At 43.4% G+C, this 20,575-nt stretch overlaps 2 protein-coding genes and 1 non-coding gene across 5 annotated transcripts; 2 read left to right on the top strand and 1 right to left on the bottom strand.

Moving 5' to 3' along the window:
• The first annotated feature begins 727 nt into the window (after window positions 1-727).
• Window positions 728-5,824, top strand: LOC131458539 (proline-rich protein 7). 3 transcript variants are annotated; one of them, XM_058627710.1, is made up of 4 exons: window positions 728-886; window positions 2,297-2,558; window positions 3,091-3,436; window positions 3,564-5,824. In XM_058627710.1, the coding sequence occupies exons 3-4, from the start codon at window positions 3,127-3,129 to the stop codon at window positions 4,043-4,045; spliced, it is 792 nt and encodes a 263-aa protein (XP_058483693.1). In that variant the 5' UTR covers window positions 728-886; window positions 2,297-2,558; window positions 3,091-3,126; the 3' UTR covers window positions 4,046-5,824. The 3 variants fall into 3 exon arrangements, with proteins under 3 accessions (XP_058483693.1, XP_058483692.1, XP_058483691.1); XM_058627709.1 differs by having other exon boundaries at window positions 2,294-2,498; XM_058627708.1 differs by having other exon boundaries at window positions 2,294-2,558.
• Window positions 5,825-6,931: 1,107 nt separating this feature from the next.
• Window positions 6,932-7,003, bottom strand: trnaw-cca (transfer RNA tryptophan (anticodon CCA)). The gene has a single exon. It is a non-coding gene; the product is annotated as a tRNA-Trp (tRNA).
• Window positions 7,004-11,097: 4,094 nt separating this feature from the next.
• On the top strand, window positions 11,098-20,130 carry st6gal1 (ST6 beta-galactosamide alpha-2,6-sialyltranferase 1). Its single transcript, XM_058628110.1, has 9 exons — window positions 11,098-11,333; window positions 12,693-12,777; window positions 13,982-14,188; window positions 14,272-14,634; window positions 15,651-15,915; window positions 16,003-16,100; window positions 16,324-16,425; window positions 18,547-18,721; window positions 18,933-20,130. The coding sequence occupies exons 2-9, from the start codon at window positions 12,766-12,768 to the stop codon at window positions 19,190-19,192; spliced, it is 1,482 nt and encodes a 493-aa protein (XP_058484093.1). The 5' UTR covers window positions 11,098-11,333; window positions 12,693-12,765; the 3' UTR covers window positions 19,193-20,130.
• Window positions 20,131-20,575: the final 445 nt, after the last annotated feature.

Below are 20,575 nucleotides of genomic sequence, written 5' to 3'. Positions count from 1 at the left end.
GACACAAGGACCATCCTGGACCAGAGACACAAGGACCATCCTGGACCAGAGTCACAAGGACCCTCCTGGACCAGAGTCACAAGGACCATCCTGGAAGACATTCTCTTCTTAAACCACCTCAGTCATATGTTGACACAGCTCTGTCATCACATGTGAAATCCTCATTCTGTGGTAAATGATCAAAGACTTCGTCCAATCAGAGGAGTCTCCTCACACCAGTTGGCGGTGGATGAGTGGTAGATCGAGTCTTCTTTCAACAAGAAAGTTGTGAGTTTGATTCCTTGCTCCAGTCGTCTCCATGCCAACGTGTCCTTGGGCAAAACAGTGTTTGACTGTTTGATAGAAAAAATGCATAGAATCACTGTATGAATGGGTGAGTGAATGGTGAAGCAGCTATCAGTGTCATCAAGACTAGAAAAAAATGTGTATAAATATCAGCTGTGATGAACTGATGAAACCTGTGACAAGTCCAAATCTCCTGAGTGACACTTTAATAATAACTTTGCTGCACTGACACAAAGTGACCACACGGGGAAGCAGTGCACCAGCATTATGTTTAAGGCTGATCTCAGCAGCAGGGGGCGCTCACTGCACAGCCAACTCTGACTGTGTCAGTACAAGCACATTTAAAATAGAGAACTATACCTTTAACACACACACACAGAGTCAGTGTGAATTATCATCATCAGACAGTCACGAACCAGGGAGAGAGAGAATGAGAGAGAGAGAGACGTTCACCTTGACAGACTGGCTCCTCCCCCTCCCTCTCTCTCTGTTGCTCCGTCTCTCGGGGCTCAGTGTGTGTGTGAGTGGACACACTCCCGTTCCTCTTGTTTCCTAACGTGGACTCGGATTCTCTGCCCTGTGACGTCATCAGCACATGAAGGTGAGTTCTTTCCCTTTTTTACATCACAATAAACAATGATGACAATGACAAGAAAGAAAAGCTGATGCTGCTGTGGGTGAATGATTGACAGGTTAGTAACATGTTTGTGCATTAGTAACATGTTTGTATGTTAGTGACATGTTTGTATGTTAGTAACATGTTTCTTTGTTAGTGACATGTTTGTGCGTTAGTAACATGTTTGTATGTTAGTGACATGTTTGTATGTAACTGACATGTTAGTAACATGATTGTGCGTTAGTAACATGTTTGTATGTTAGTGACATGTTTGTATGTAAGTGACATGTTTCTATGTTAGTGACATGTTTCTATGTTAGTAACATGTTTGTATGTTAGTGACATGTTTGTATGTTAGTAACATGTTTGTATGTTAGTGACATGTTTCTGTAAGTGACATGTTTGTATGTTAGTGACATGTTTGTGCGTTAGTAACATGTTTGTATGTTAGTGACATGTTTGTATGTTAGTGACATGTTTGTATGTAAGTAACATGTTTCTTTGTTAGTGACATGTTTGTGCGTTAGTAACATGTTTGTATGTTAGTGACATGTTTCTATGTTAGTAACATGTTTGTATGTTAGTGACATGTTTCTGTAAGTGACATGTTTGTATGTAAGTAACATGTTTGTATGTTAGTTACATGTTTGTATGTTAGTGACATGTTTATATGTTAGTGACATGTTTCTGTTAGTGACATGTTTGTGCGTTAGTAACATGTTTGTATGTTAGTGACATGTTTCTACGTTAGTAACATGTTTGTATGTAATTGACATGTTAGAAACATGATTGTGCGTTAGTAACATGTTTGTATGTTAGTGACATGTTTCTACGTTAGTAACATGTTTGTGTGTAATTGACATGTTATTAACATGATTGTGCGTTAGAAACATGTTTGTATGTTAGTGACATGTTTGTATGTAAGTGACATGTTTCTATGTTAGTGACATGTTTGTGCGTTAGTAACATGTTTGTATATTAGTAACATGTTTCTATGTTAGTGACATGTTTGTGCGTTAGTGACACGTTTGTATGTAACTGACATGTTAGTAACATGATTGTGCGTTAGTAACATGTTTGTATGTAAGTGACATGTTAGTAACGTGTGCATTAGTAACATGTTTGTAAGTTAGTGACATGTTTGTATGTAACTGACATGTTAGTAACATGATTGTGCTTTAGTAACATGTTTGTATGTAACTGACATGTTAGTAACATGATTGTGCGTTAGTAACATGTTTGTATGTTTGTGAAATGTTTGTATGGTAGTGACACGTTAGTGACATGTTTGTATGTTAGTGACATGTTTGTCTGTTAGTGACATGTTTGTATGATAGTGACATGTTTGTATTGTGTCTGATAATCTGACGGCGCTCTTGTGTCTTTGTTCAGCAGCGTGAAGATGAGGATGCCCCGCCCTCCACAGTCCAGAAAGCAGCTGATTGGATGAAGCAGAGTCACAAGGATTCACTCATCAACTGACGTGATGTTTGTTTTGTTTTTGGAGCAAATTCTGTTTTCATGAAGTGATGAGGATTTATTTTCCATCACACAAGAAGGAAGCCTCTTCAGTGGATTATATCTGCTGAAGCTTCAGGTCTGTGGATTATATTTGCTGAAGATTCAGATTTGTGGATTATATCTTCTGAAGCTTCAGGTTTGTGGATTATATCTTCTGAAGCTTCAGGTTTGTGGATTATATCTTCTGAAGCTTCAGGTTTGTTGATTATATCTGCTGAAGCTTCAGATTTGTGGATTATATTTGATGAAGCTTCAGGTGTGTGGATTATATCTGCTGAAGCTTCAGGTCTGTGGATTATATTTTCTGAAGCTTCAGGTTTGTTGATTATATCTGCTGAAGCTTCAAGTCTGGATTATATCTGATGAAGATTCAAGTCTGGGTTATATCTTCTAAAGTTTCAGATTTGTGGATTATATCTGATGAAATTTCAGGTCTGTGGATTATATCTGATGAAGCTTCAGGACTGTGGATTATATCTGATGAAGTTTTAGATTATATCTCAGTATTAATATTAATCCTTTATTTCCGATTTACTCTGAATTTTTCAAAGATAATCCCAGATTCTTGTTGCCAGTCACATAATCTCTTTTCCTGTTAATCTGATCACAGAATGTTGATAATCTGATGAATGTAATGTGACGGTGTTGTTGTTGCTGTTTGTCTTTAGTAGGTTGGAGGAACAGATTATAATCCCATCAGTGCCATGGTGATGTCACAGGGCGCATCCACCTTCCTGTTGTGTTTCTCTGGTTTCTGGTTGGGTTGGGCCATCGTCGTCATGCTCTGCTGTTTCTGCAGTTTCCTGCAGCGTCGCCTCAAACGTCGTCTCAACGACCGTCTGCGATCTGTGGACACGGAGCCGCTCAGCTGTTCACCGCCACCACTCCTGGCTCCTCCTCCTCCTCTGCAGCCGCCACTACAGCTCCGCCCCCCTCCTCCTCACACCGTCTCGCCGCCTCTTCCTCTGCAGCTTCCTCATCCGCTGCCACAGGCGACCTGGGTCAGCCTGCCAGGTAATGCACATGTCAATCATGTTAGAACTCGCCCCCTCCTGGAGAAAGAAACAACTGGCCTAGTTTTCTCAGGTCCCACCATCACACACTTTTGTCATGTGACAGGAAGTCTTTCTCTCATTTCCAGACGCTGATGTCATCGGGAAGCCACCCTGCTACGAGGAGGCGGTCCTTATGGAGGATCCTCCTCCACCCTACAGTGAGGTCTTGGCCGACCCTCTGGGCGGGACCTATCAGAAGCCTGTCCCGTTCCAAGCAGCCCCGCCTCCTCTGAGGGAAAACCAGAATCGTACGTTCGCGTCTAAGACGGGGAAGTCTCCGCCCACGGCCGCGCTTTTCCCCGACCACGGTTACTCGTCGCTGATTCGCCTGCCGTCGTCCCGGCCCTGGGACTCTCTGGGTTGTCTCCTGTCCAACATGGACCTGAACCACAACAACCTCATGATGCCAACCGCTGCCGCCTTGGCAACCATGCCACGCCGCGAGCTCAGGGCTCAACATGGTGGATATGGACTCAGAGGTGGAACACAAGGAGGGATACAGGGTTTCCCCGGCAGGTTTCAGGGGCTGCAGGTGTGTGGTTTGCTGGGCCGCAGCACGGCTGTCTAGATTCTGACCATGGATGTATTATAAGAACTGGATAGAGCTCCGTCCCCTCTGCCTTAAAAAAATACAAACATTTCCCAGAGTGACGTCATGTAACATCACGGCTGTGCACGAGCACAGCAGAGCGCGGTCACGTGACGTCACGGCTGTGCACGAGCACAGCAGAGCGCTGTCACGTGACATCTCAGGAACGCTGTCAGTGAAGCGTACGATGTGAAAACTTGAGAAATGTGAATAACTGCTGCACACGCTCATCATCTACACAACCCGCAAATAAACGCCCAAGTCAGAAACTTTATTGGCATATGTGCTGAGTGAGCCAGAGGGGCGGAGCTACATCCATGCTTCTGACTGTCAGTCACTGATGGACTTCCTGAGCTGCTGTGTGTCCTTCTCTCCTCCACCTTCACCTATACACTGTGCTGTTGCCATGGCTCCCGGGAACTGAACGTCCTGTTGCCCACGACGACCTCTGGTCTTTTATCTGTGATGTTTGAACGCTTTGTTCGCTGCTCGTCTTCTTGCCACAGACGTGAGAGACAAAGTCACGTCTTTAAGGGTAGACCAGGACCAGGACGAGTTTGTCCTGGAGTTTGTTCACAGTTGTTAACCACACTGTTAACCACACTGTTAACTACTGTTAACCACTGTTAACTACTGCAGTTACCATTTTTTGTTTATTCTGTTCAGAAAAAAAAACATCTTTATGGATATGTTTGATTCATTCATTCATTCATTCATTCATTCATTCAGTCAGTCATTCATGCTCACATGTAGTGTGTAAACTTTACCTGAAGGAAACAAACAGGGATTTTCCTTTGTAGAAAAGTCTGAATCACATGAAATAAATGTATCACTTTAATCAGAGTAGCCTGTTTCTGTAGGAACGTGTGAATCCTCATCACTCACTCATGGACAGATATGAACGTGTGAATCCTCATCACTCTCTCAGGGACAGATATGCACGTGTAAATCCTGGTCACTCATGGACAGACATGAACGTGTGAATCCTGATCACTCATGGACAGATATGAACGTGTGACTCCTGGTCACTCATGGACAGATATGAACGTGTGACTCCTGGTCACTCACGGACAGTTATGAACGTGTGAATCCTGGTCACTCATGGACAGATATGAACGTGTGACTCCTGGTCACTCATGTACAGTTATGAACGTGTGACTCCTGGTCACTCAAGCACAGATATGAACGTGTGAATCCTGGTCACTCAAGCACAGATATGAACGTGTGAATCCTGGTCACTCATAGACAGAGATGAACGTGTGACTCCTGGTCACTCAAGCACAGATATGAACGTGTGAATCCTGGTCACTCATGGACAGATATGAACGTGTAAATCGTGGTCACTCATGGACAGTTATGAACGTGTGAATCCTGGTCACTCATGGACAGATATGAACGTGTGAATCCTGGTCACTCATGTACAGTTATGAATGTGTGACTCCTGGTCACTCAAGCACAGATATGAACGTGTGAATCCTGGTCACTCATGGACAGATATGAATGTGTAAATCGTGGTCACTCAAGCACAGATATGAACGTGTGACTCCTGGTCACTCATGGACAGATATGAACATGTGAATCTTGGTTACTCATGGACAGATATGAACGTGTTAATCTCTGAAGCTCACTGGCATGGCATCTGTTGCCTAGCAACAACCACTCAGCCTTGTTTACATGTGTTACAGAGAGAACATTAGCCCACCCTTCCAACACTCTGTCACATCACCACGGCAACCCACTGCACAGTGGTTGCCCCCCCCCCCCCCCCCCCATGTTGGCAAGCACATACACCCACAGGCTCTGCCCACTGTTATATCACAGCCTCACAGTTTAGTTAATACGTTAATTTAAAGGGAGACGATACCAGGTCACATGACCATGAGTTCTGTGTCCCCGCCTGCTAAGATCACTGCTTTTCTCTTTGATGTTTGATCCAGGTTTTGGTCTCTATGAGAACCAAACCTCTATGGTCCTGACAAGGTCAGTGTTTATGACAGGACACATAGACACACACAGCTGAATATGATGAAAAGAGAAACAATCATCCTCCATGAGAGAGAGAGAGAGAGAGAGAGAACTTCCTGTCTCACTCCAGCCGAGGGAGGACATGTCTCTGTCCACTGTCCACTGTGGACGAGACAGCGAGCATGAGTGGGCGGAGTCAACATAATCTTCATGTATCAAGTTTCACTTACACAGAATAAATCAATGACGATCTGTAATGAGATCTGTTCCAATCCTAGTGCTTGGTTGGTGTGGGTGTGTCTGGTTTTGTGTCCTCCAGGTTGACTCCGCCCCCCTGAGACTCAGGTGCTTTGAGTTGGTCATCAGTGGACGTGAAAAAGGTGAGTGTTTCATCTTTATCACAGTGTTTATCACAGTTTTTACTAAATATATTACAGATTATAACTATTACTACAGATTATGAATATTACAGATTATTATATTACGACAGATTGTCAATATTACAGATTACAATATTACTGCCGATTATAAATATTACAGATTATACATGTCTGAGATATTCTATGAATATATACATCATGAAAGGGCTCCCCCTGCTGGTGAAAGTACAGTTGTACTCATGTCTTGTTTGTCCACAGGGTCAGGGTTCATGTGTTCATCACTGATAATCCAACCACGTACCGTAAACAAATGTGGAATAAGAATAAATTAGTTTAAATGTATAGATTATAGAGAAACTATACAATTAATTTATTGTCAGTGACGTTTACAATAATTGCTTTGATTCATTTTATTTTTTTAAACTCTTTGATTTAGTTTATGAAACGTAAATAATCACCTTGACACAAACAAAGTCACGTGCTGATTTTATAATAGTAGAAAATCGAAAAAAAAACCTTCTGACCCCGACGTGATTTGAACACGCAACCTTCTGATCTGGAGTCAGACGCGCTACCGTTGCGCCACGAGGTCTGAAGAACGTCGAACAGCAGAGACCTAATATGTACACAAAAATCTCCCCCTCCTCTTCCTCCCTTTCTCCCTCTCTGAGTGAATATTGGGAGTGGGCGTGGCTGAGAGCGTGGTCAGGGTGAGTGTTTTCCAAACTTTTCTGACTAATTCTATACTCTTCTTTTTGGTGGTTTTTTTGTTGATATTTAGTTGTTCTTTTGTGACCACTGATTTCGACTTAATTCGAGTTTATAGTTTTAGAGTGATTTGTGTTTGGCGCTGCAGTCGTGCAGGTAATGGCAGCACCTGGAGTCTCCGGGCTGGAGAAGCGGACTCGCCGGCGTGTGTCGGCGTGTGGCCTCGCTGTGGGTGCAGTCGTGGGTTACAGCAGAGTTAAATCCGCCTCGAGAATGAATTTTTTTGGACAGCACTGACAAAGTGAATGAAGTGGTTGAGAGCGGTGTGGTGGTGGAAGGATCTCTGGTGCAGGTGTTACCTCTGGTGACCGTTTCTGAGTAACGAGTCTCTGATGAAGGAACTGTCGCGTCACGGGAAACTCGTCAATCTGCTCTCCTGAAGCACGTCGTGTCCTTCAGGAGACAGGTTTTCATGATACTCAAGGACAACAGATCAGAGTTAAATCTGGCGCTGAAGTTCAGAGTAGATGATTATGATTACACACAGTTACAAACAGTTCATGTCACGTCAGACTCCCTCAAATGTTTCGGTTGCGGAGCAGAGGGACACTTGGTCCACTCATGCCCGGGAAGAGCAGGTGACCGTCGGCTATGACCGGCCAGTCAGAGCCGACTGTCCCCGCGCAACACACACACGGCCACACCACAGACACATACACACACACACCACAGACACAGACACACACACCGCAGACACAGACACACACACCACAGACACACACACACACACCACAGACACATACACACACACCACAGACACACACCAAAGACACAGACACACAAGCCACATACACATACACACACACCACAGACACACAAACCACAGACACATACACACAAACCACATACACACACACCACATACACACACACCACAGAGACACACACACCACAGACACATACACACACCACAGACACAGACACACACACCAAAGACACAGACACACAAACCACATACACATACACACACACCACAGACACAGACACACACACCGCAGACACAGACACACACACCACAGACACACACACACACACACACACAGACACCACAGACACAGACACCCACACACCGCAGACACATACACACACACCACAGACACACACCAAAGACACAGACACACAAACCACATACACATACACACACACCACAGACACACAAACCACAGACACATACACACAAACCACATACACACACACCACATACACACACACCACAGAGACACACACACCACAGACACATACACACACCACAGACACACACACCAAAGACACAGACACACAAACCACATACACATACACACACACCACAGACACATACACACACACCACAGACACATACACACACACACCACAGACACACAAACCACATACACATACACACACACCACAGACACATACACACACACACCACAGACACACACACCACAGACACATACACACAAACCACACACACACACACCACAGACACGTACACACACACCACAGACACACACACCACAGACACATACACACACCACAGACACAGACACACACACCAAAGACACAGACACACAAACCACATACACATACACACACACCACAGACACATACACACACACCACAGACACATACACACACACACACCACAGACACACAAACCACATACACATACACACACACCACAGACACATACACACACACACCACAGACACACACACCACAGACACATACACACAAACCACACACACACACACCACATACACATACACACACACCACAGACACATACACACACACACCACAGACACACACACCACAGACACATACACACAAACCACACACACACACACCACAGACACAGACACACACACACCACAGACACATACACACACACACCACAGACACACACACCACAGACACATACACACACCACAGACACAGACACACACAGACAGACAGGGGAAAGCCCTGATGGACAGAGTGTCCAGACTGAGTCCTCTGCGGTCAGAGGACAGACAGTGTCCAGAGTGGCAGAGGCTGCTCTGGACCATAACGATGATATTATTGATGATTCAATGGGTGAAATGATCGAATGTTCAATCAAACGGAAAAACACTGAAACTAAAGTAACCACCACGAAAAATAAGAAAATGTCAAAAGCTTGTGATTTGAACTGCACAGAGAACCCTGTCTTAGACAGGAACCACAGGGAACCTCACACTGCTTCTAAAAACGCCATCAGTAAGATGATGGAAACCTTTGAGGAGATGTTTCCACAGGAGCCAGCGTCAGTACACCTGGCTTCACTGTAGAGGTAACACACTGTCTTTAGCAAGACTCGATAGGTTTTATTGTTACGAGCATCATTTGAATGTTTTTAAGAGCAGTGCGATCAGCCCTGTCGGGTTCTCCGATCACTCCCTGGTGCAGTGTGTGGTTTTTATAAAGAATGTGAAATGTAGAAGTGCGTACTGGCACTTTAACACCACACTGTTGACTGATAATGGTTTTAAAGAGACACTCAGATATTTTTGGTTTTAGTTCAGACGGACTGAGTCTGAGTACAGTTCTCTGCAGCAGTGGTGGGACGTGGGAAAGGTTCAGATCAAACAGCTTTGCTTGCAGTACACTCTCAGTGTCACTAGAGACATGACCAGGTCTACGAGAGATCTGGAGAGAGAAGTGGTGGAACTGCAAAACCGAGCAGACTCCACAGGAGATCGAGGACATATTGAAGTTCTCGAAGTCAAACGCTCAGCTCTGAACGACCTGCTGGGTTTTCACGCCCATGGGGCTCTGGTTCGGTCACGCTTCCAGAACGTCGCTGAGATGGACGCTCCTTCCCATTTTTTCTTTGGGCTGGAGCGGAAGAGTGGACAGAAGAGACTCATGCACTCGCTGAGGTCTGACAGTGGACTACTACTGCAGGAGGACGCAGACATTCGGCAGTGTGCTGTGGGTTTCCATCAGGAACTGTACACAGCAGAGCTTCGGGAGGAACCAGAGGTGGCGCTGTCATTCTTCGAAGGGCTGCCGCAAGTGACGAGGACCACAGAGAGGGTCTCGAGGCACAACTTTCCGCCCTGTAAATGCTTTTATCTCTGTTGTAAATCCAAATGTCACTGATTCATGTCCTTTCTGTTCACTCAGAGAAACTGTCTTTCACTGTTTTTTACAGTGTCCTCTGTTTCACTTTCTGTGTCAGGTTTTTTCTTTGTTTAACGAAACGTTTTCTCACTCTGTTTTTATTCGTGGTTACAAGTATGACAGGAAAAAGAAAACTCACTGTCAGTTATTTAACGTTTGAATTGGCCAGTTAAAGATGGTCGTTTATATAAGCAGGAGAAATAGAGTGGAGAACAGTGTGGACGTGGATGCTAAACTGATGTTTGTACGAATGCTGAAGACCGGACTGAAAACTGATTCTACTTTTTATCGGTTCACATATAATTTGGTGGATTTTTTGCAAGTGTGGGGGGAGAAGGGAGTTTTATGTTCTGTGAAAGATGATGATTTAGTTTTCGGTCAAATCCTGAGTTGATTATTTTATGTCTGTTTTTTTTTCTCCTCCAGAGCCAAAAATGTAAAGGATAACATGCTCTGAAGCAAATAAAGGAGACTTAAAAATCAAATCTCTCTCTCTCTCTCCCTCCCTCCCTCTCTCTCTCTCTGCAGAGAAATTGCTGCAGAAATTTACGTCAAATCAAACCTATCACGATGGAACAAAACCGGAAGTGCTTGCCTAACTTCAGAATAAAGTATAAATATAAGCAGACTAGTGTTGATGTAACAAATGTTACTTTGATTGACATTTTTTTTCAAACAAGAAGAGAAGATCAAATATGAGTCTAAACGTTTAGAATAATTCACGTGGCAAAATAAGACAAGTCAGTAAAAGCATAGGCTTTTATTTTGAAAACACCACCGGTAACCGACAGACTTGACGCTGCTGCCGCAGCCTGTGCGGTGTTTGCTCTTTTCACGCAGAGAAGACTCCTGCACACACACACACACACGCACATACATGTACATGAACGAGCAGCCGGACACCGACACCGGACCCCGGGAACATGGTGGTGGCGGCGGCCGCGGGAACAACGAGCTGCTCGGTGCCGTAGATGAGAAGAAGCAAGGCGGCGCGAGGAGGAGGAGGAGCTTCACTTAACAACAGACACAGGTCAACGAACAACACGTCCATCCATCCATACGTTCATCCATTCATCCGTGCATCAATCCATTTCTCCATCATCCATTCATCCGTCTTTTCATCCGTTCATCGTCCATCCACACTACATATATGTATCTATAATGTGTGAATATGAACTGTGATGTTGTCATAGTAACAAATTAACAGTTATAATTCAGTCACAGTTGTGTTTGTTGTTGTTCAATAATTACATCATATATATATATATATATATAAATAAATATATATATATATATGTATATATATATACATATATATATAATGTAATTATAATTACAGATGTATGTATAATGTGTAATTCTAAGGTACGGTTGCATTATATTGAGATAATCAAATAGCTGCAATCTGCATCTTAACCACTAGATGCTACTAAATCCCACACACTGTTGGTGTTGTCACTCAGTGGACAAAAGGCCAATCTCAGTGGACACAAGGCCAAAGGCGAGGTCATCGGTCTGTCAGGGTCAGACACACAGAAACAACCATTCACTCATTCACTCATTCACTCATTCACTCCTACAGTCAGTTTAGAGTGCACAGTCGCGAGAACCAGTCTCTCCTTTTTGTCGATTCCGTGTTTGAAATCCTTCAGATTGAGCTCAGTGACACAAAGTAACTAGGGATGTCCCGATCCGATATTGATATCGGATATCAGTCAGATATCAGCCAAAGAACGCATATCGGATTATATCGGAGTGCCTCTAAAATCTCGGATATAAGCGCTCCGATACAACAGTCCATTCTGCTCCAGCTCTTCTATCCAGCGCCCGTAGTGATCACGTGGGCTCTGTGTGTTGGATGCATGTAGAGCCCATGTGATTACAACAACAGCGTATGTGTGCTACTGATATTTCAGAGGCTACGAAGCCGCACAGAAAGCGCGAGTTAGCCATTAGCACCATGCTAGCACCATTTCATAAACCAGTGCCAGTGTTCTCTGTTTAAGTAATATCACTTGATCAAGCCTATTCTAACATTCCACACTACAAAATAAGTCAATAAATTATGTATGATTCATGCTGATATCGTATCGGATCAATATCGGTTTCGGCCAACACTCAAGGCTGCATTATCGGTAAGTGAAAAAGTAGCATCGGGATATCCCTAAAAGTAACCACACGAGGCAGCAGAGGACCAGCAGCTGAAACCACTGATTAATGACTAAAGTTAATATACTTTGGACCAAGAGAAGAGAAGGAAGAAGAGCAGGGAATGACTTCTGTCCCTCTGTCTCCATAACATCTGTGTCCAGCTTCACAATAAATGTCTTTCATTCCTTTTCATGCTAAATTACAGACACATTTTAATGCTGAATCACTGTGTTCACAGCGACGATGAGGGGAACCTGAACACAGCAGCTTGTTTCTAAGCAACAGCAACATAGTGTGTGGCAACAAACATCATGGGCTACAAGGTAACATGCAAACGTCACAGGTAACATCACAAACATAACAGTCAACATCACAAACTTCACAGGCAACATCAGAAACATCACAGGCAACATCACAAACATCACAGGTAACATGCTAACATCACAGGCAACATCACAAACATCACAGGTAACATGCAAACATCACAGTAACATCACAAACATTACAGGCAACATCCGAACATCACAGGTATCATGGCAAACATCAGAGGTAACATGCAAACATCAGAGGTAACATAAACATCAGAGGTAACATAAACATCACAGGTAACATGCAAACATAGAAACAGCACAGGTAACATCAGAAACATCACAGGTAACATCACAAACATCACAGGAAAGTTTTTCTCTGAGGTGTTTAGGGCCGAGTATAAAAGTTTAAAAGTAGAAAGTTACAGGTCATCCAGGACTTAATGTCTCTGTTAATGTCTCTGAGACATTCCTGGAGTTGAACAACCTGATTTATTTCATCCGGCCTCATTGATAAATATAGCTGTGTGTCATCTGCATGACAATGAAAGTATATGTTGTGTTTTCTAATAATGTTCCCTAGAGGAAGCATATATAAGGCTTTATCATTAACAGGAACAAACTGGAATCTATCAGATAAGTATGATTTAAACCAGCAGAGGGCAGCACCTGTGATCCCAACAATCTGATCCAGTCTCTGCAGTAGAATATTATGATCAATGGTGTCAAATGCAGCACTAAGATCTAACAGGACAAGTAAAGAGACTAGACCATTATCTGAAGCCAAGAGAAGATCGTTACTAACTTTAACTAGTGCTGTTTCTGTGCTATGGTTTAATCTAAAACCTGACTGAAAATCTTCAAACAGGCCATTAATGCACAAATATTCACATGTGCATTAATCAATATTCATATTGATTAGCAACTGCCTTTTCTAAGATTTTAGAAACAAAGGGAAGATTAGAGTGAGTCGGTTTGGTCTGGGTTGGTTTGGTCTGGGTCAGTTTGGTCTGGGTTGGTTTGGTCTGGGTCGGTTTGGTCTGGGTCGGTTTGGTCTGGGTCTGTTTGGTCTGGGTCAGTTTGGTCTGGGTCTGGGCCAGTTTGGCCTGGGTCTGGGCCAGTTTGGCCTGGGTCTGGGACTGTTTGGTTCTGTGAATACATTTTTAATTGACTGTGGACGGAGGAATTTTGTGTCCGTCAACATTTGTGTCCTCCTCAGATTCCTGGAGCAGCGATGGACCGCGTCAGCCTCCTGTGGCGCCTGAGGCGTCGCGCTCGCCGTGGTGCCCTCTGCATGGCCTTCTTCTGCGTCTCCATGGCGCTGCTCTATGCCATCTGTGCCGAAAACAGCGTGCCCGTCACTGATGCAATCTTCGGGGTGCGGGCGAGGACGCGGGCTCAGCCTCGTACACACTCTGTCATCAAGGTCAGTTTCTTCTTTTATTGGTTTACCTCTCCATCTCATCTGCACATCGATTCCTCTCACTCCTGTCTGTCTGATACCGACAGGTGCTGAGGAGCGGAGCTAAGCCAGCGTTCATCGACCCTCAGAAAGGTGTCGTCCCAGGTGACCCTTACCAGCCAATGCCTGTCCTCTCCTCTCCAAACTTTACCACTGACCACGGGGAGGTTCCGTCCAGGAGGAAGTCCAGAGAGCGTGAGCCCTCCAGGTTTTTTGCTCATTTGCTGCCACGCCCCTTCACCCGTGCGCTGGAAACCCTGTTTGGACGGCGTCGCAGGGGCGAGCTGAGCGGTAGAGGTGGCGACGCCGAGTTCTTCGGGCCTAACGGGCCACTGGGACAGGTGTGGGATGACGAGATGTCCAGTAGCATGCTGGGAAACCGTCTGAGGAAGGTGGTGAGGAACTATCAGGTGAATAAAATAAAACGGTTTTCAAAGTTTTATCAGAAGAACCTGACACCAGGGCTGGGCGATAAAACCAGAACATTATATATCGCCATAGACACTACCGCGATATCGATAGACTAAACGTTGGATTCAGTCCCTCAACATCGTTACAAAAAACAAGAAAAGGAAAGATGAAGCAGGTTTGGTTGCATGAATAAACTCGTAACCAACTAGCAACCATGTTTGTAGCCTGTAGAGGTCAGTAGAGAGGTCAGAGGTCAAACAGCCACAACAACAGTGTGTGAACACAGAGTGAGGAGGTCCAACATCTTTTGCAGAGACACAGTGAGAACACGCACACACATGATCCATCAATATCAACCAGTTCTGTGGCTATGATGACCTCATTAACGCTGTTAGCTTTAGCTAACTGTGGCAATGTCAATATCACCACTGCAGGACAAATAAAGGACTATCTTATCAGTTCCTTTATATCAGTTACTTTATCATCAGTTACTTTATCATCAGTTACTTTATATCAGTTACTTAAACCTCAGTTACTGTATATCAGCTACTTTATATCAGTTACTTTATCATCAGTTACTTTATATCAGTTACTTTAACCTCAGTTACTGTATATCAGTTACTTTATCATCAGTTACTTTATCATCAGTTACTTTATATCAGTTACTTAAACCTCAGTTACTGTATATCAGCTACTTTATATCAGTTAGTTTATCATCAGTTACTTTATATCAGTGACTTTAACCTCAGTTACTGTATATCAGTTACTTTATCATCAGTTACTTTATCATCAGTTACTTTATATCAGTGACTTTAACCTCAGTTACTGTATATCAGTTACTTTAACATCACTTACTTTATCATCAGGTACTCAGTTACTTAACATCAGTTACTTTATATTAGTTACTTTATCATCAGGTACTTAATCATCAGTTACTCAGTTACTTTATATCAGTTACTCTTTGAACCACATGATCATAATCCAGATTATGGGGGGGGGGGGGGTTTGTTCTCAGGCGATGAACAAATATGGAGTTGAGGTTTCAGGTCCCGGTGGCGTCTCTAGTCGGCCGAAGCTCAGCGGCCCCGAGCTTCTCTGCCAGCTGAGGGACAAGGCAGAGGTCGCAACCTTGACCTCTGAACTTCAGCCCTTCTCATCACTGCCATGGGCCTCCCTGCTGCCATCGAAGCCGCTGACCTCTGACCTGGGGCCGTACAGGAGCTGCGCTGTGGTGTCGTCAGCAGGATCGCTCCGCCACTCTGGACTCGGCAAAGAGATCGGTGAGTGCTGTCCTCGGCAGATTCCTGACACAAACTGGGTACGGTGTCACGTCACGTCACGGTTTTTGTTCTTCTGTCAAACTGCAGACTCCCATGATGCTGTGCTGCGCTTCAACACCGCACCCACCAACGGCTACGAGAAAGACGTCGGCTCAAAAACCACCATCCGCCTCATCAACTCACAGGTGAGTCACTAACCTTAACCATAACCAATTCATGACTTACACTAACCTTAACCTAACCACATTCAAATCTTACTAAACCTAACCAGTTCCTCAGAAATGAGGTTATGTCTCATTCAGACCAGGTCTTGGTCTCTATGAGGACGACTGGTCCTGACAAGGTCAGAGTGTATGACACACACACACACAGAGCAAATGTAATAACAGGATGTTTCCATGGCGACAGGTGATGGCGTCCGACGATCATCGTTTCCTGTCCAGCTCTCTGTACAGCTCAGGTGCTCTGGTGGCCTGGGACCCCGCCCCCTTCTCCGCTGACCTCACTCAGGTGTTTGTGGTGACGTAGTGACAGACTGAGAGTGAATGTGAATCAGTGTGAATCATCAGTGTGAATTATCTGTGTTTATCATCAGTGTGAATCAGTGTGAATTATCAATGTGAATCATCAGTGTGAATTATCAATGTGAATCATCAGTGTGAATTATCAATGTGAATCCTTGTGAATAATCAGTGAATCATCATTATAATCAGTGTGAATCTTCGTGAATAATCAGTGTGAATTTGCAATATAATCAGTGTGAATCATGATGCATAATCAGTGTGAATCATCATTATAATCAGTGTGAATCATCATTATAATCAGTGTGAATCAATATAATCAGTGTGAATCATCAGTGTGAATATCATTATAATCAGTGTGAATAATCAGTATGAATTATCATCATAATCAGTATGAATTATCATCATAATCAGTGTGAATTATCATCATAATCAGTATGAATTATCATCATAATCAGTGTGAATTATCATCATAATTAGTGTGAATTATCATCATAATCAGTGTGAATTATCATCATAATCAGTATGAATTATCATCATAATCAGTGTGAATTATCATCATAATCAGTAGGAATTATCATCATAACCAGTTTGAATCAATATAATCAGTGTGAATCATCATCGTGAATCCTCGGTGTGAATCAGTGTTTGTTAATGCACACAATAACTGAATCTTGTGAATAGATGTGAAAAGACGAGAATGAAGAAGAATAACTGAACATAATTGAATGTGAAAACGGGTGAATGTGAATAAGTGAGAGAACATTAGAAGAGAGTGAATAAACATGGTTTCATGGGGCAGGGCATGTCTTCAGAGAACACCCCCCTTGTTTTCAGTATTTTGGATTAGCCCAACCCACAGGAGACAGAAAGACTACAGAACGTCCGGTGGTTTTATTTCATGTTGAGCTACAGTCGGTCGTCCTCTAACATGTCACAGACGTCACAGTGTGGCAGCATTTTACAAAAGTAGATGGTGATAAAAAAAAAGTCAAATGCAAAGTTTGCCAGCAACGGTTTTCATATCACAGCGCGACTACAAACATACTGTATCATATAAAAACGCTAACTTGTCTTTGTTACGTTGCTCTGTCTGTTTTGAGTACATGATCATATCAGAATGTTTTAGTCTAATAATCATTGATCATAGTTTTATAACTGCAGACGCACTCGTCCACAACAACGGCAGCGATCTGTATGTGTCTCAGCTGTGACGCTGAGCTCCTGTGTTCAGTGTCTCTGAATCATCTGAATATGCCTCAGCAGTTGATGTCGTGCTGATATCAACATAGTATACAATACAGTATACAGTACAGTATAATATAATATAGTATAGTATACAGTAGAGTATAATATAGTATACAGTACATTATAGTATACAGTATAGTATAGTATACAGTATAGTATAGTATACAGTACATTATAGTATACAGTATAGTATAATATAGTATACAGTACATTATAGTATACAGTATAGTATAGTATACAGTACATTACAGTATACAGTATAGTATAATATAGTATACAGTATAGTATAGTATACAGTACATTATAGTATACAGTATAGTATAATAGAGTATAGTATACAGTAGAGTATAATATAGTATACAGCATAGTATAATATAGTATAGTATACAGTACAGTATAGTATAATATAGTATAGTATAATATAGTATAGTATAATATAGTATACACTACATTATAGTATACAGTATAGTATAGTATACAGTATAGTATAGTATACAGTACATTACAGTATACAGTATAGTATAATATAGTATACAGTATAGTATAGTATACAGTATAGTATAGTATAGTATAGTATAGTGTACAGTACATTACATTACATGTCATTTAGCAGACGCTTTTATCCAAAGTGACTTACAATAAGTGCATTTAAACATTATGGTACAAATAAGAGCTAGAAGTAAGTAAGAGTAAGCCAAACTATGAAGTGCTAGTCATAAGTGCGATGCATCAGCGATCTTGAGTCGAAATTTCACGGCTTCAGTCGACCATGAATTTCTTTGGTTGATTACAGCCCTAGTTTCATGTGTAAATAAATAGTCAAATGACCAATGATCACTAATCCAGTTTGTCTTTTCTTCAGTGGTACAACAGGACAGATTATCCAATCTTCATCCAGTACCAAAGATATCGCCGACTTCATCCCCTGCAGCCATTTTACATTCTTCATCCTCACTTTGAGTGGCAGCTGTGGCAGCGAATCCAGGACAACATGGCTGAACCCATCCAGAAGAACCCGCCCTCCTCCGGATTCCTGGGTTAGTCCTGGGTTAATCCTGGGTTTATCCTGGGATAGTCCAAGGATAGTCCTGGGTTAATCCTGGGATAGTCTGAGGATAGTCCTGGGTTAATCCTGGGATAGTCTGAGGATAGTCCTGGGTTAATCCTGTGTTAAATCTGGGTTAGTCCTGGATTAATCCTGGGTTATTTGTTCTTCAGTTGTCATATAATCTTGTTGTGTCCCGTCAGGCACCGTGCTGATGATGTCGCTGTGTGACGTCGTACATGTCTACGAGTTCCTGCCGTCTCGGAGAAAGACGGAGCTGTGTCATTACTACCAGCGTTTCTATGACTCCGCCTGCACGCTCGGGGCGTACCATCCTCTGCTCTACGAGAAGAACCTGGTGAAGCGCATGAACCGAGGCTCCGACCACGACGTCTACACACAGGGACGCGTCACACTGCCGGGGTTCAGCAAGATGAACTGCAGCCACACTGCTGTGAACTGACACACACACACACACACACACACACACACACACACACACACACACACAGAGAGACAGACAGACACACACACACACAGAGACAGACAGACAGACAGACACACACACACACACATAGACAGACACACAGACAGACAGACACACACACACAGAGACAGACAGACAGACACACACACACACACAGACAGAAACACACACACACACAGACAGACACACACACACACACACACACACACACAGAGACACATCATTTATGGACTGAAATGTGGACAACTGCATGTTATGTCCTTAAACTTGTCAGATTTGTACAGAATGAGCCTTTACTTTGAAACTGTGTCCAGAGACTGAAACATGTTCTTACTCTTCCACTCCCACATTTGACCTTTACTTTGAAACTGTGTCCAGATACTGAAACATGTTCTTACTCTTCCACTCCCACATTTGACCTTTACTTTGAAACTGTGTCCAGATACTGAAACATGTTCTTACTCTTCCACTCCCACATTTGACCTTTACTTTGAAACTGTGTCCAGATACTGAAACATGTTCTTACTCTTCCACTCCCACATTTGACCTTTACTTTGAAACTGTGTCCAGATACTGAAACATGTTCTTACTCTTCCACTCCCACATTTGACCTTTACTTTGAAACTGTGTCCAGATACTGAAACATGTTCTTACTCTTCCACTCCCACATTTGACCTTTACTTTGAAACTGTGTCCAGATACTGAAACATGTTCTTACTCTTCCACTCCCACATTTGACCTTTACTTTGAAACTGTGTCCAGATACTGAAACATGTTCTTACTCTTCCACTCCCACATTTGACCTTTACTTTCTCTTCATCTGTTCCTGGATGTGTCACATGATTCAAACTGTTCAACATTGTTAGCTTTAGCATTAGCCCCAGTTTAATCAATAAACATCAGTCTCATCATCATTACTCTGTTATGTTTTGTGGCAAACACCTGACGGAGGCGTGTTGAGACGCTGACTGACGGAGGCGTGTTGAGACGCTGACTGACGGAGGCGTGTTGAGACGCTGACTGTCGGAGGCGTGTTGAGACACCTGACTGTCGGAGGCGTGTTGAGACGCTGACTGTCGGAGGCGTGTTGAGACACCTGACTGTCGGAGGCGTGTTGGGACACTGACGGAGGCGTGTTGAGACACCTGACTGACGGAGGCGTGTTGAGACGCTGACTGAAGGAGGCGTGTTGAGACACTGACGGAGGCGTGTTGAGACGCTGACGGAGGCGTGTTGAGACACTGACGGAGGCGTGTTGAGACACTGACTGACGGAGGCGTGTTGAGACGCTGACTGAAAGAGGCGTGTTGAGACGCTGACAGAGGCGTGTTGAGACACTGACAGAGGCGTGTTGAGACA

The sequence above is a fragment of the Solea solea genome, chromosome 4 (assembly GCF_958295425.1).
Source record: "Solea solea chromosome 4, fSolSol10.1, whole genome shotgun sequence".
NCBI lineage: Eukaryota > Metazoa > Chordata > Actinopteri > Pleuronectiformes > Soleidae > Solea > Solea solea.
This window is presented reverse-complemented; position numbering and strand designations above follow the sequence as displayed.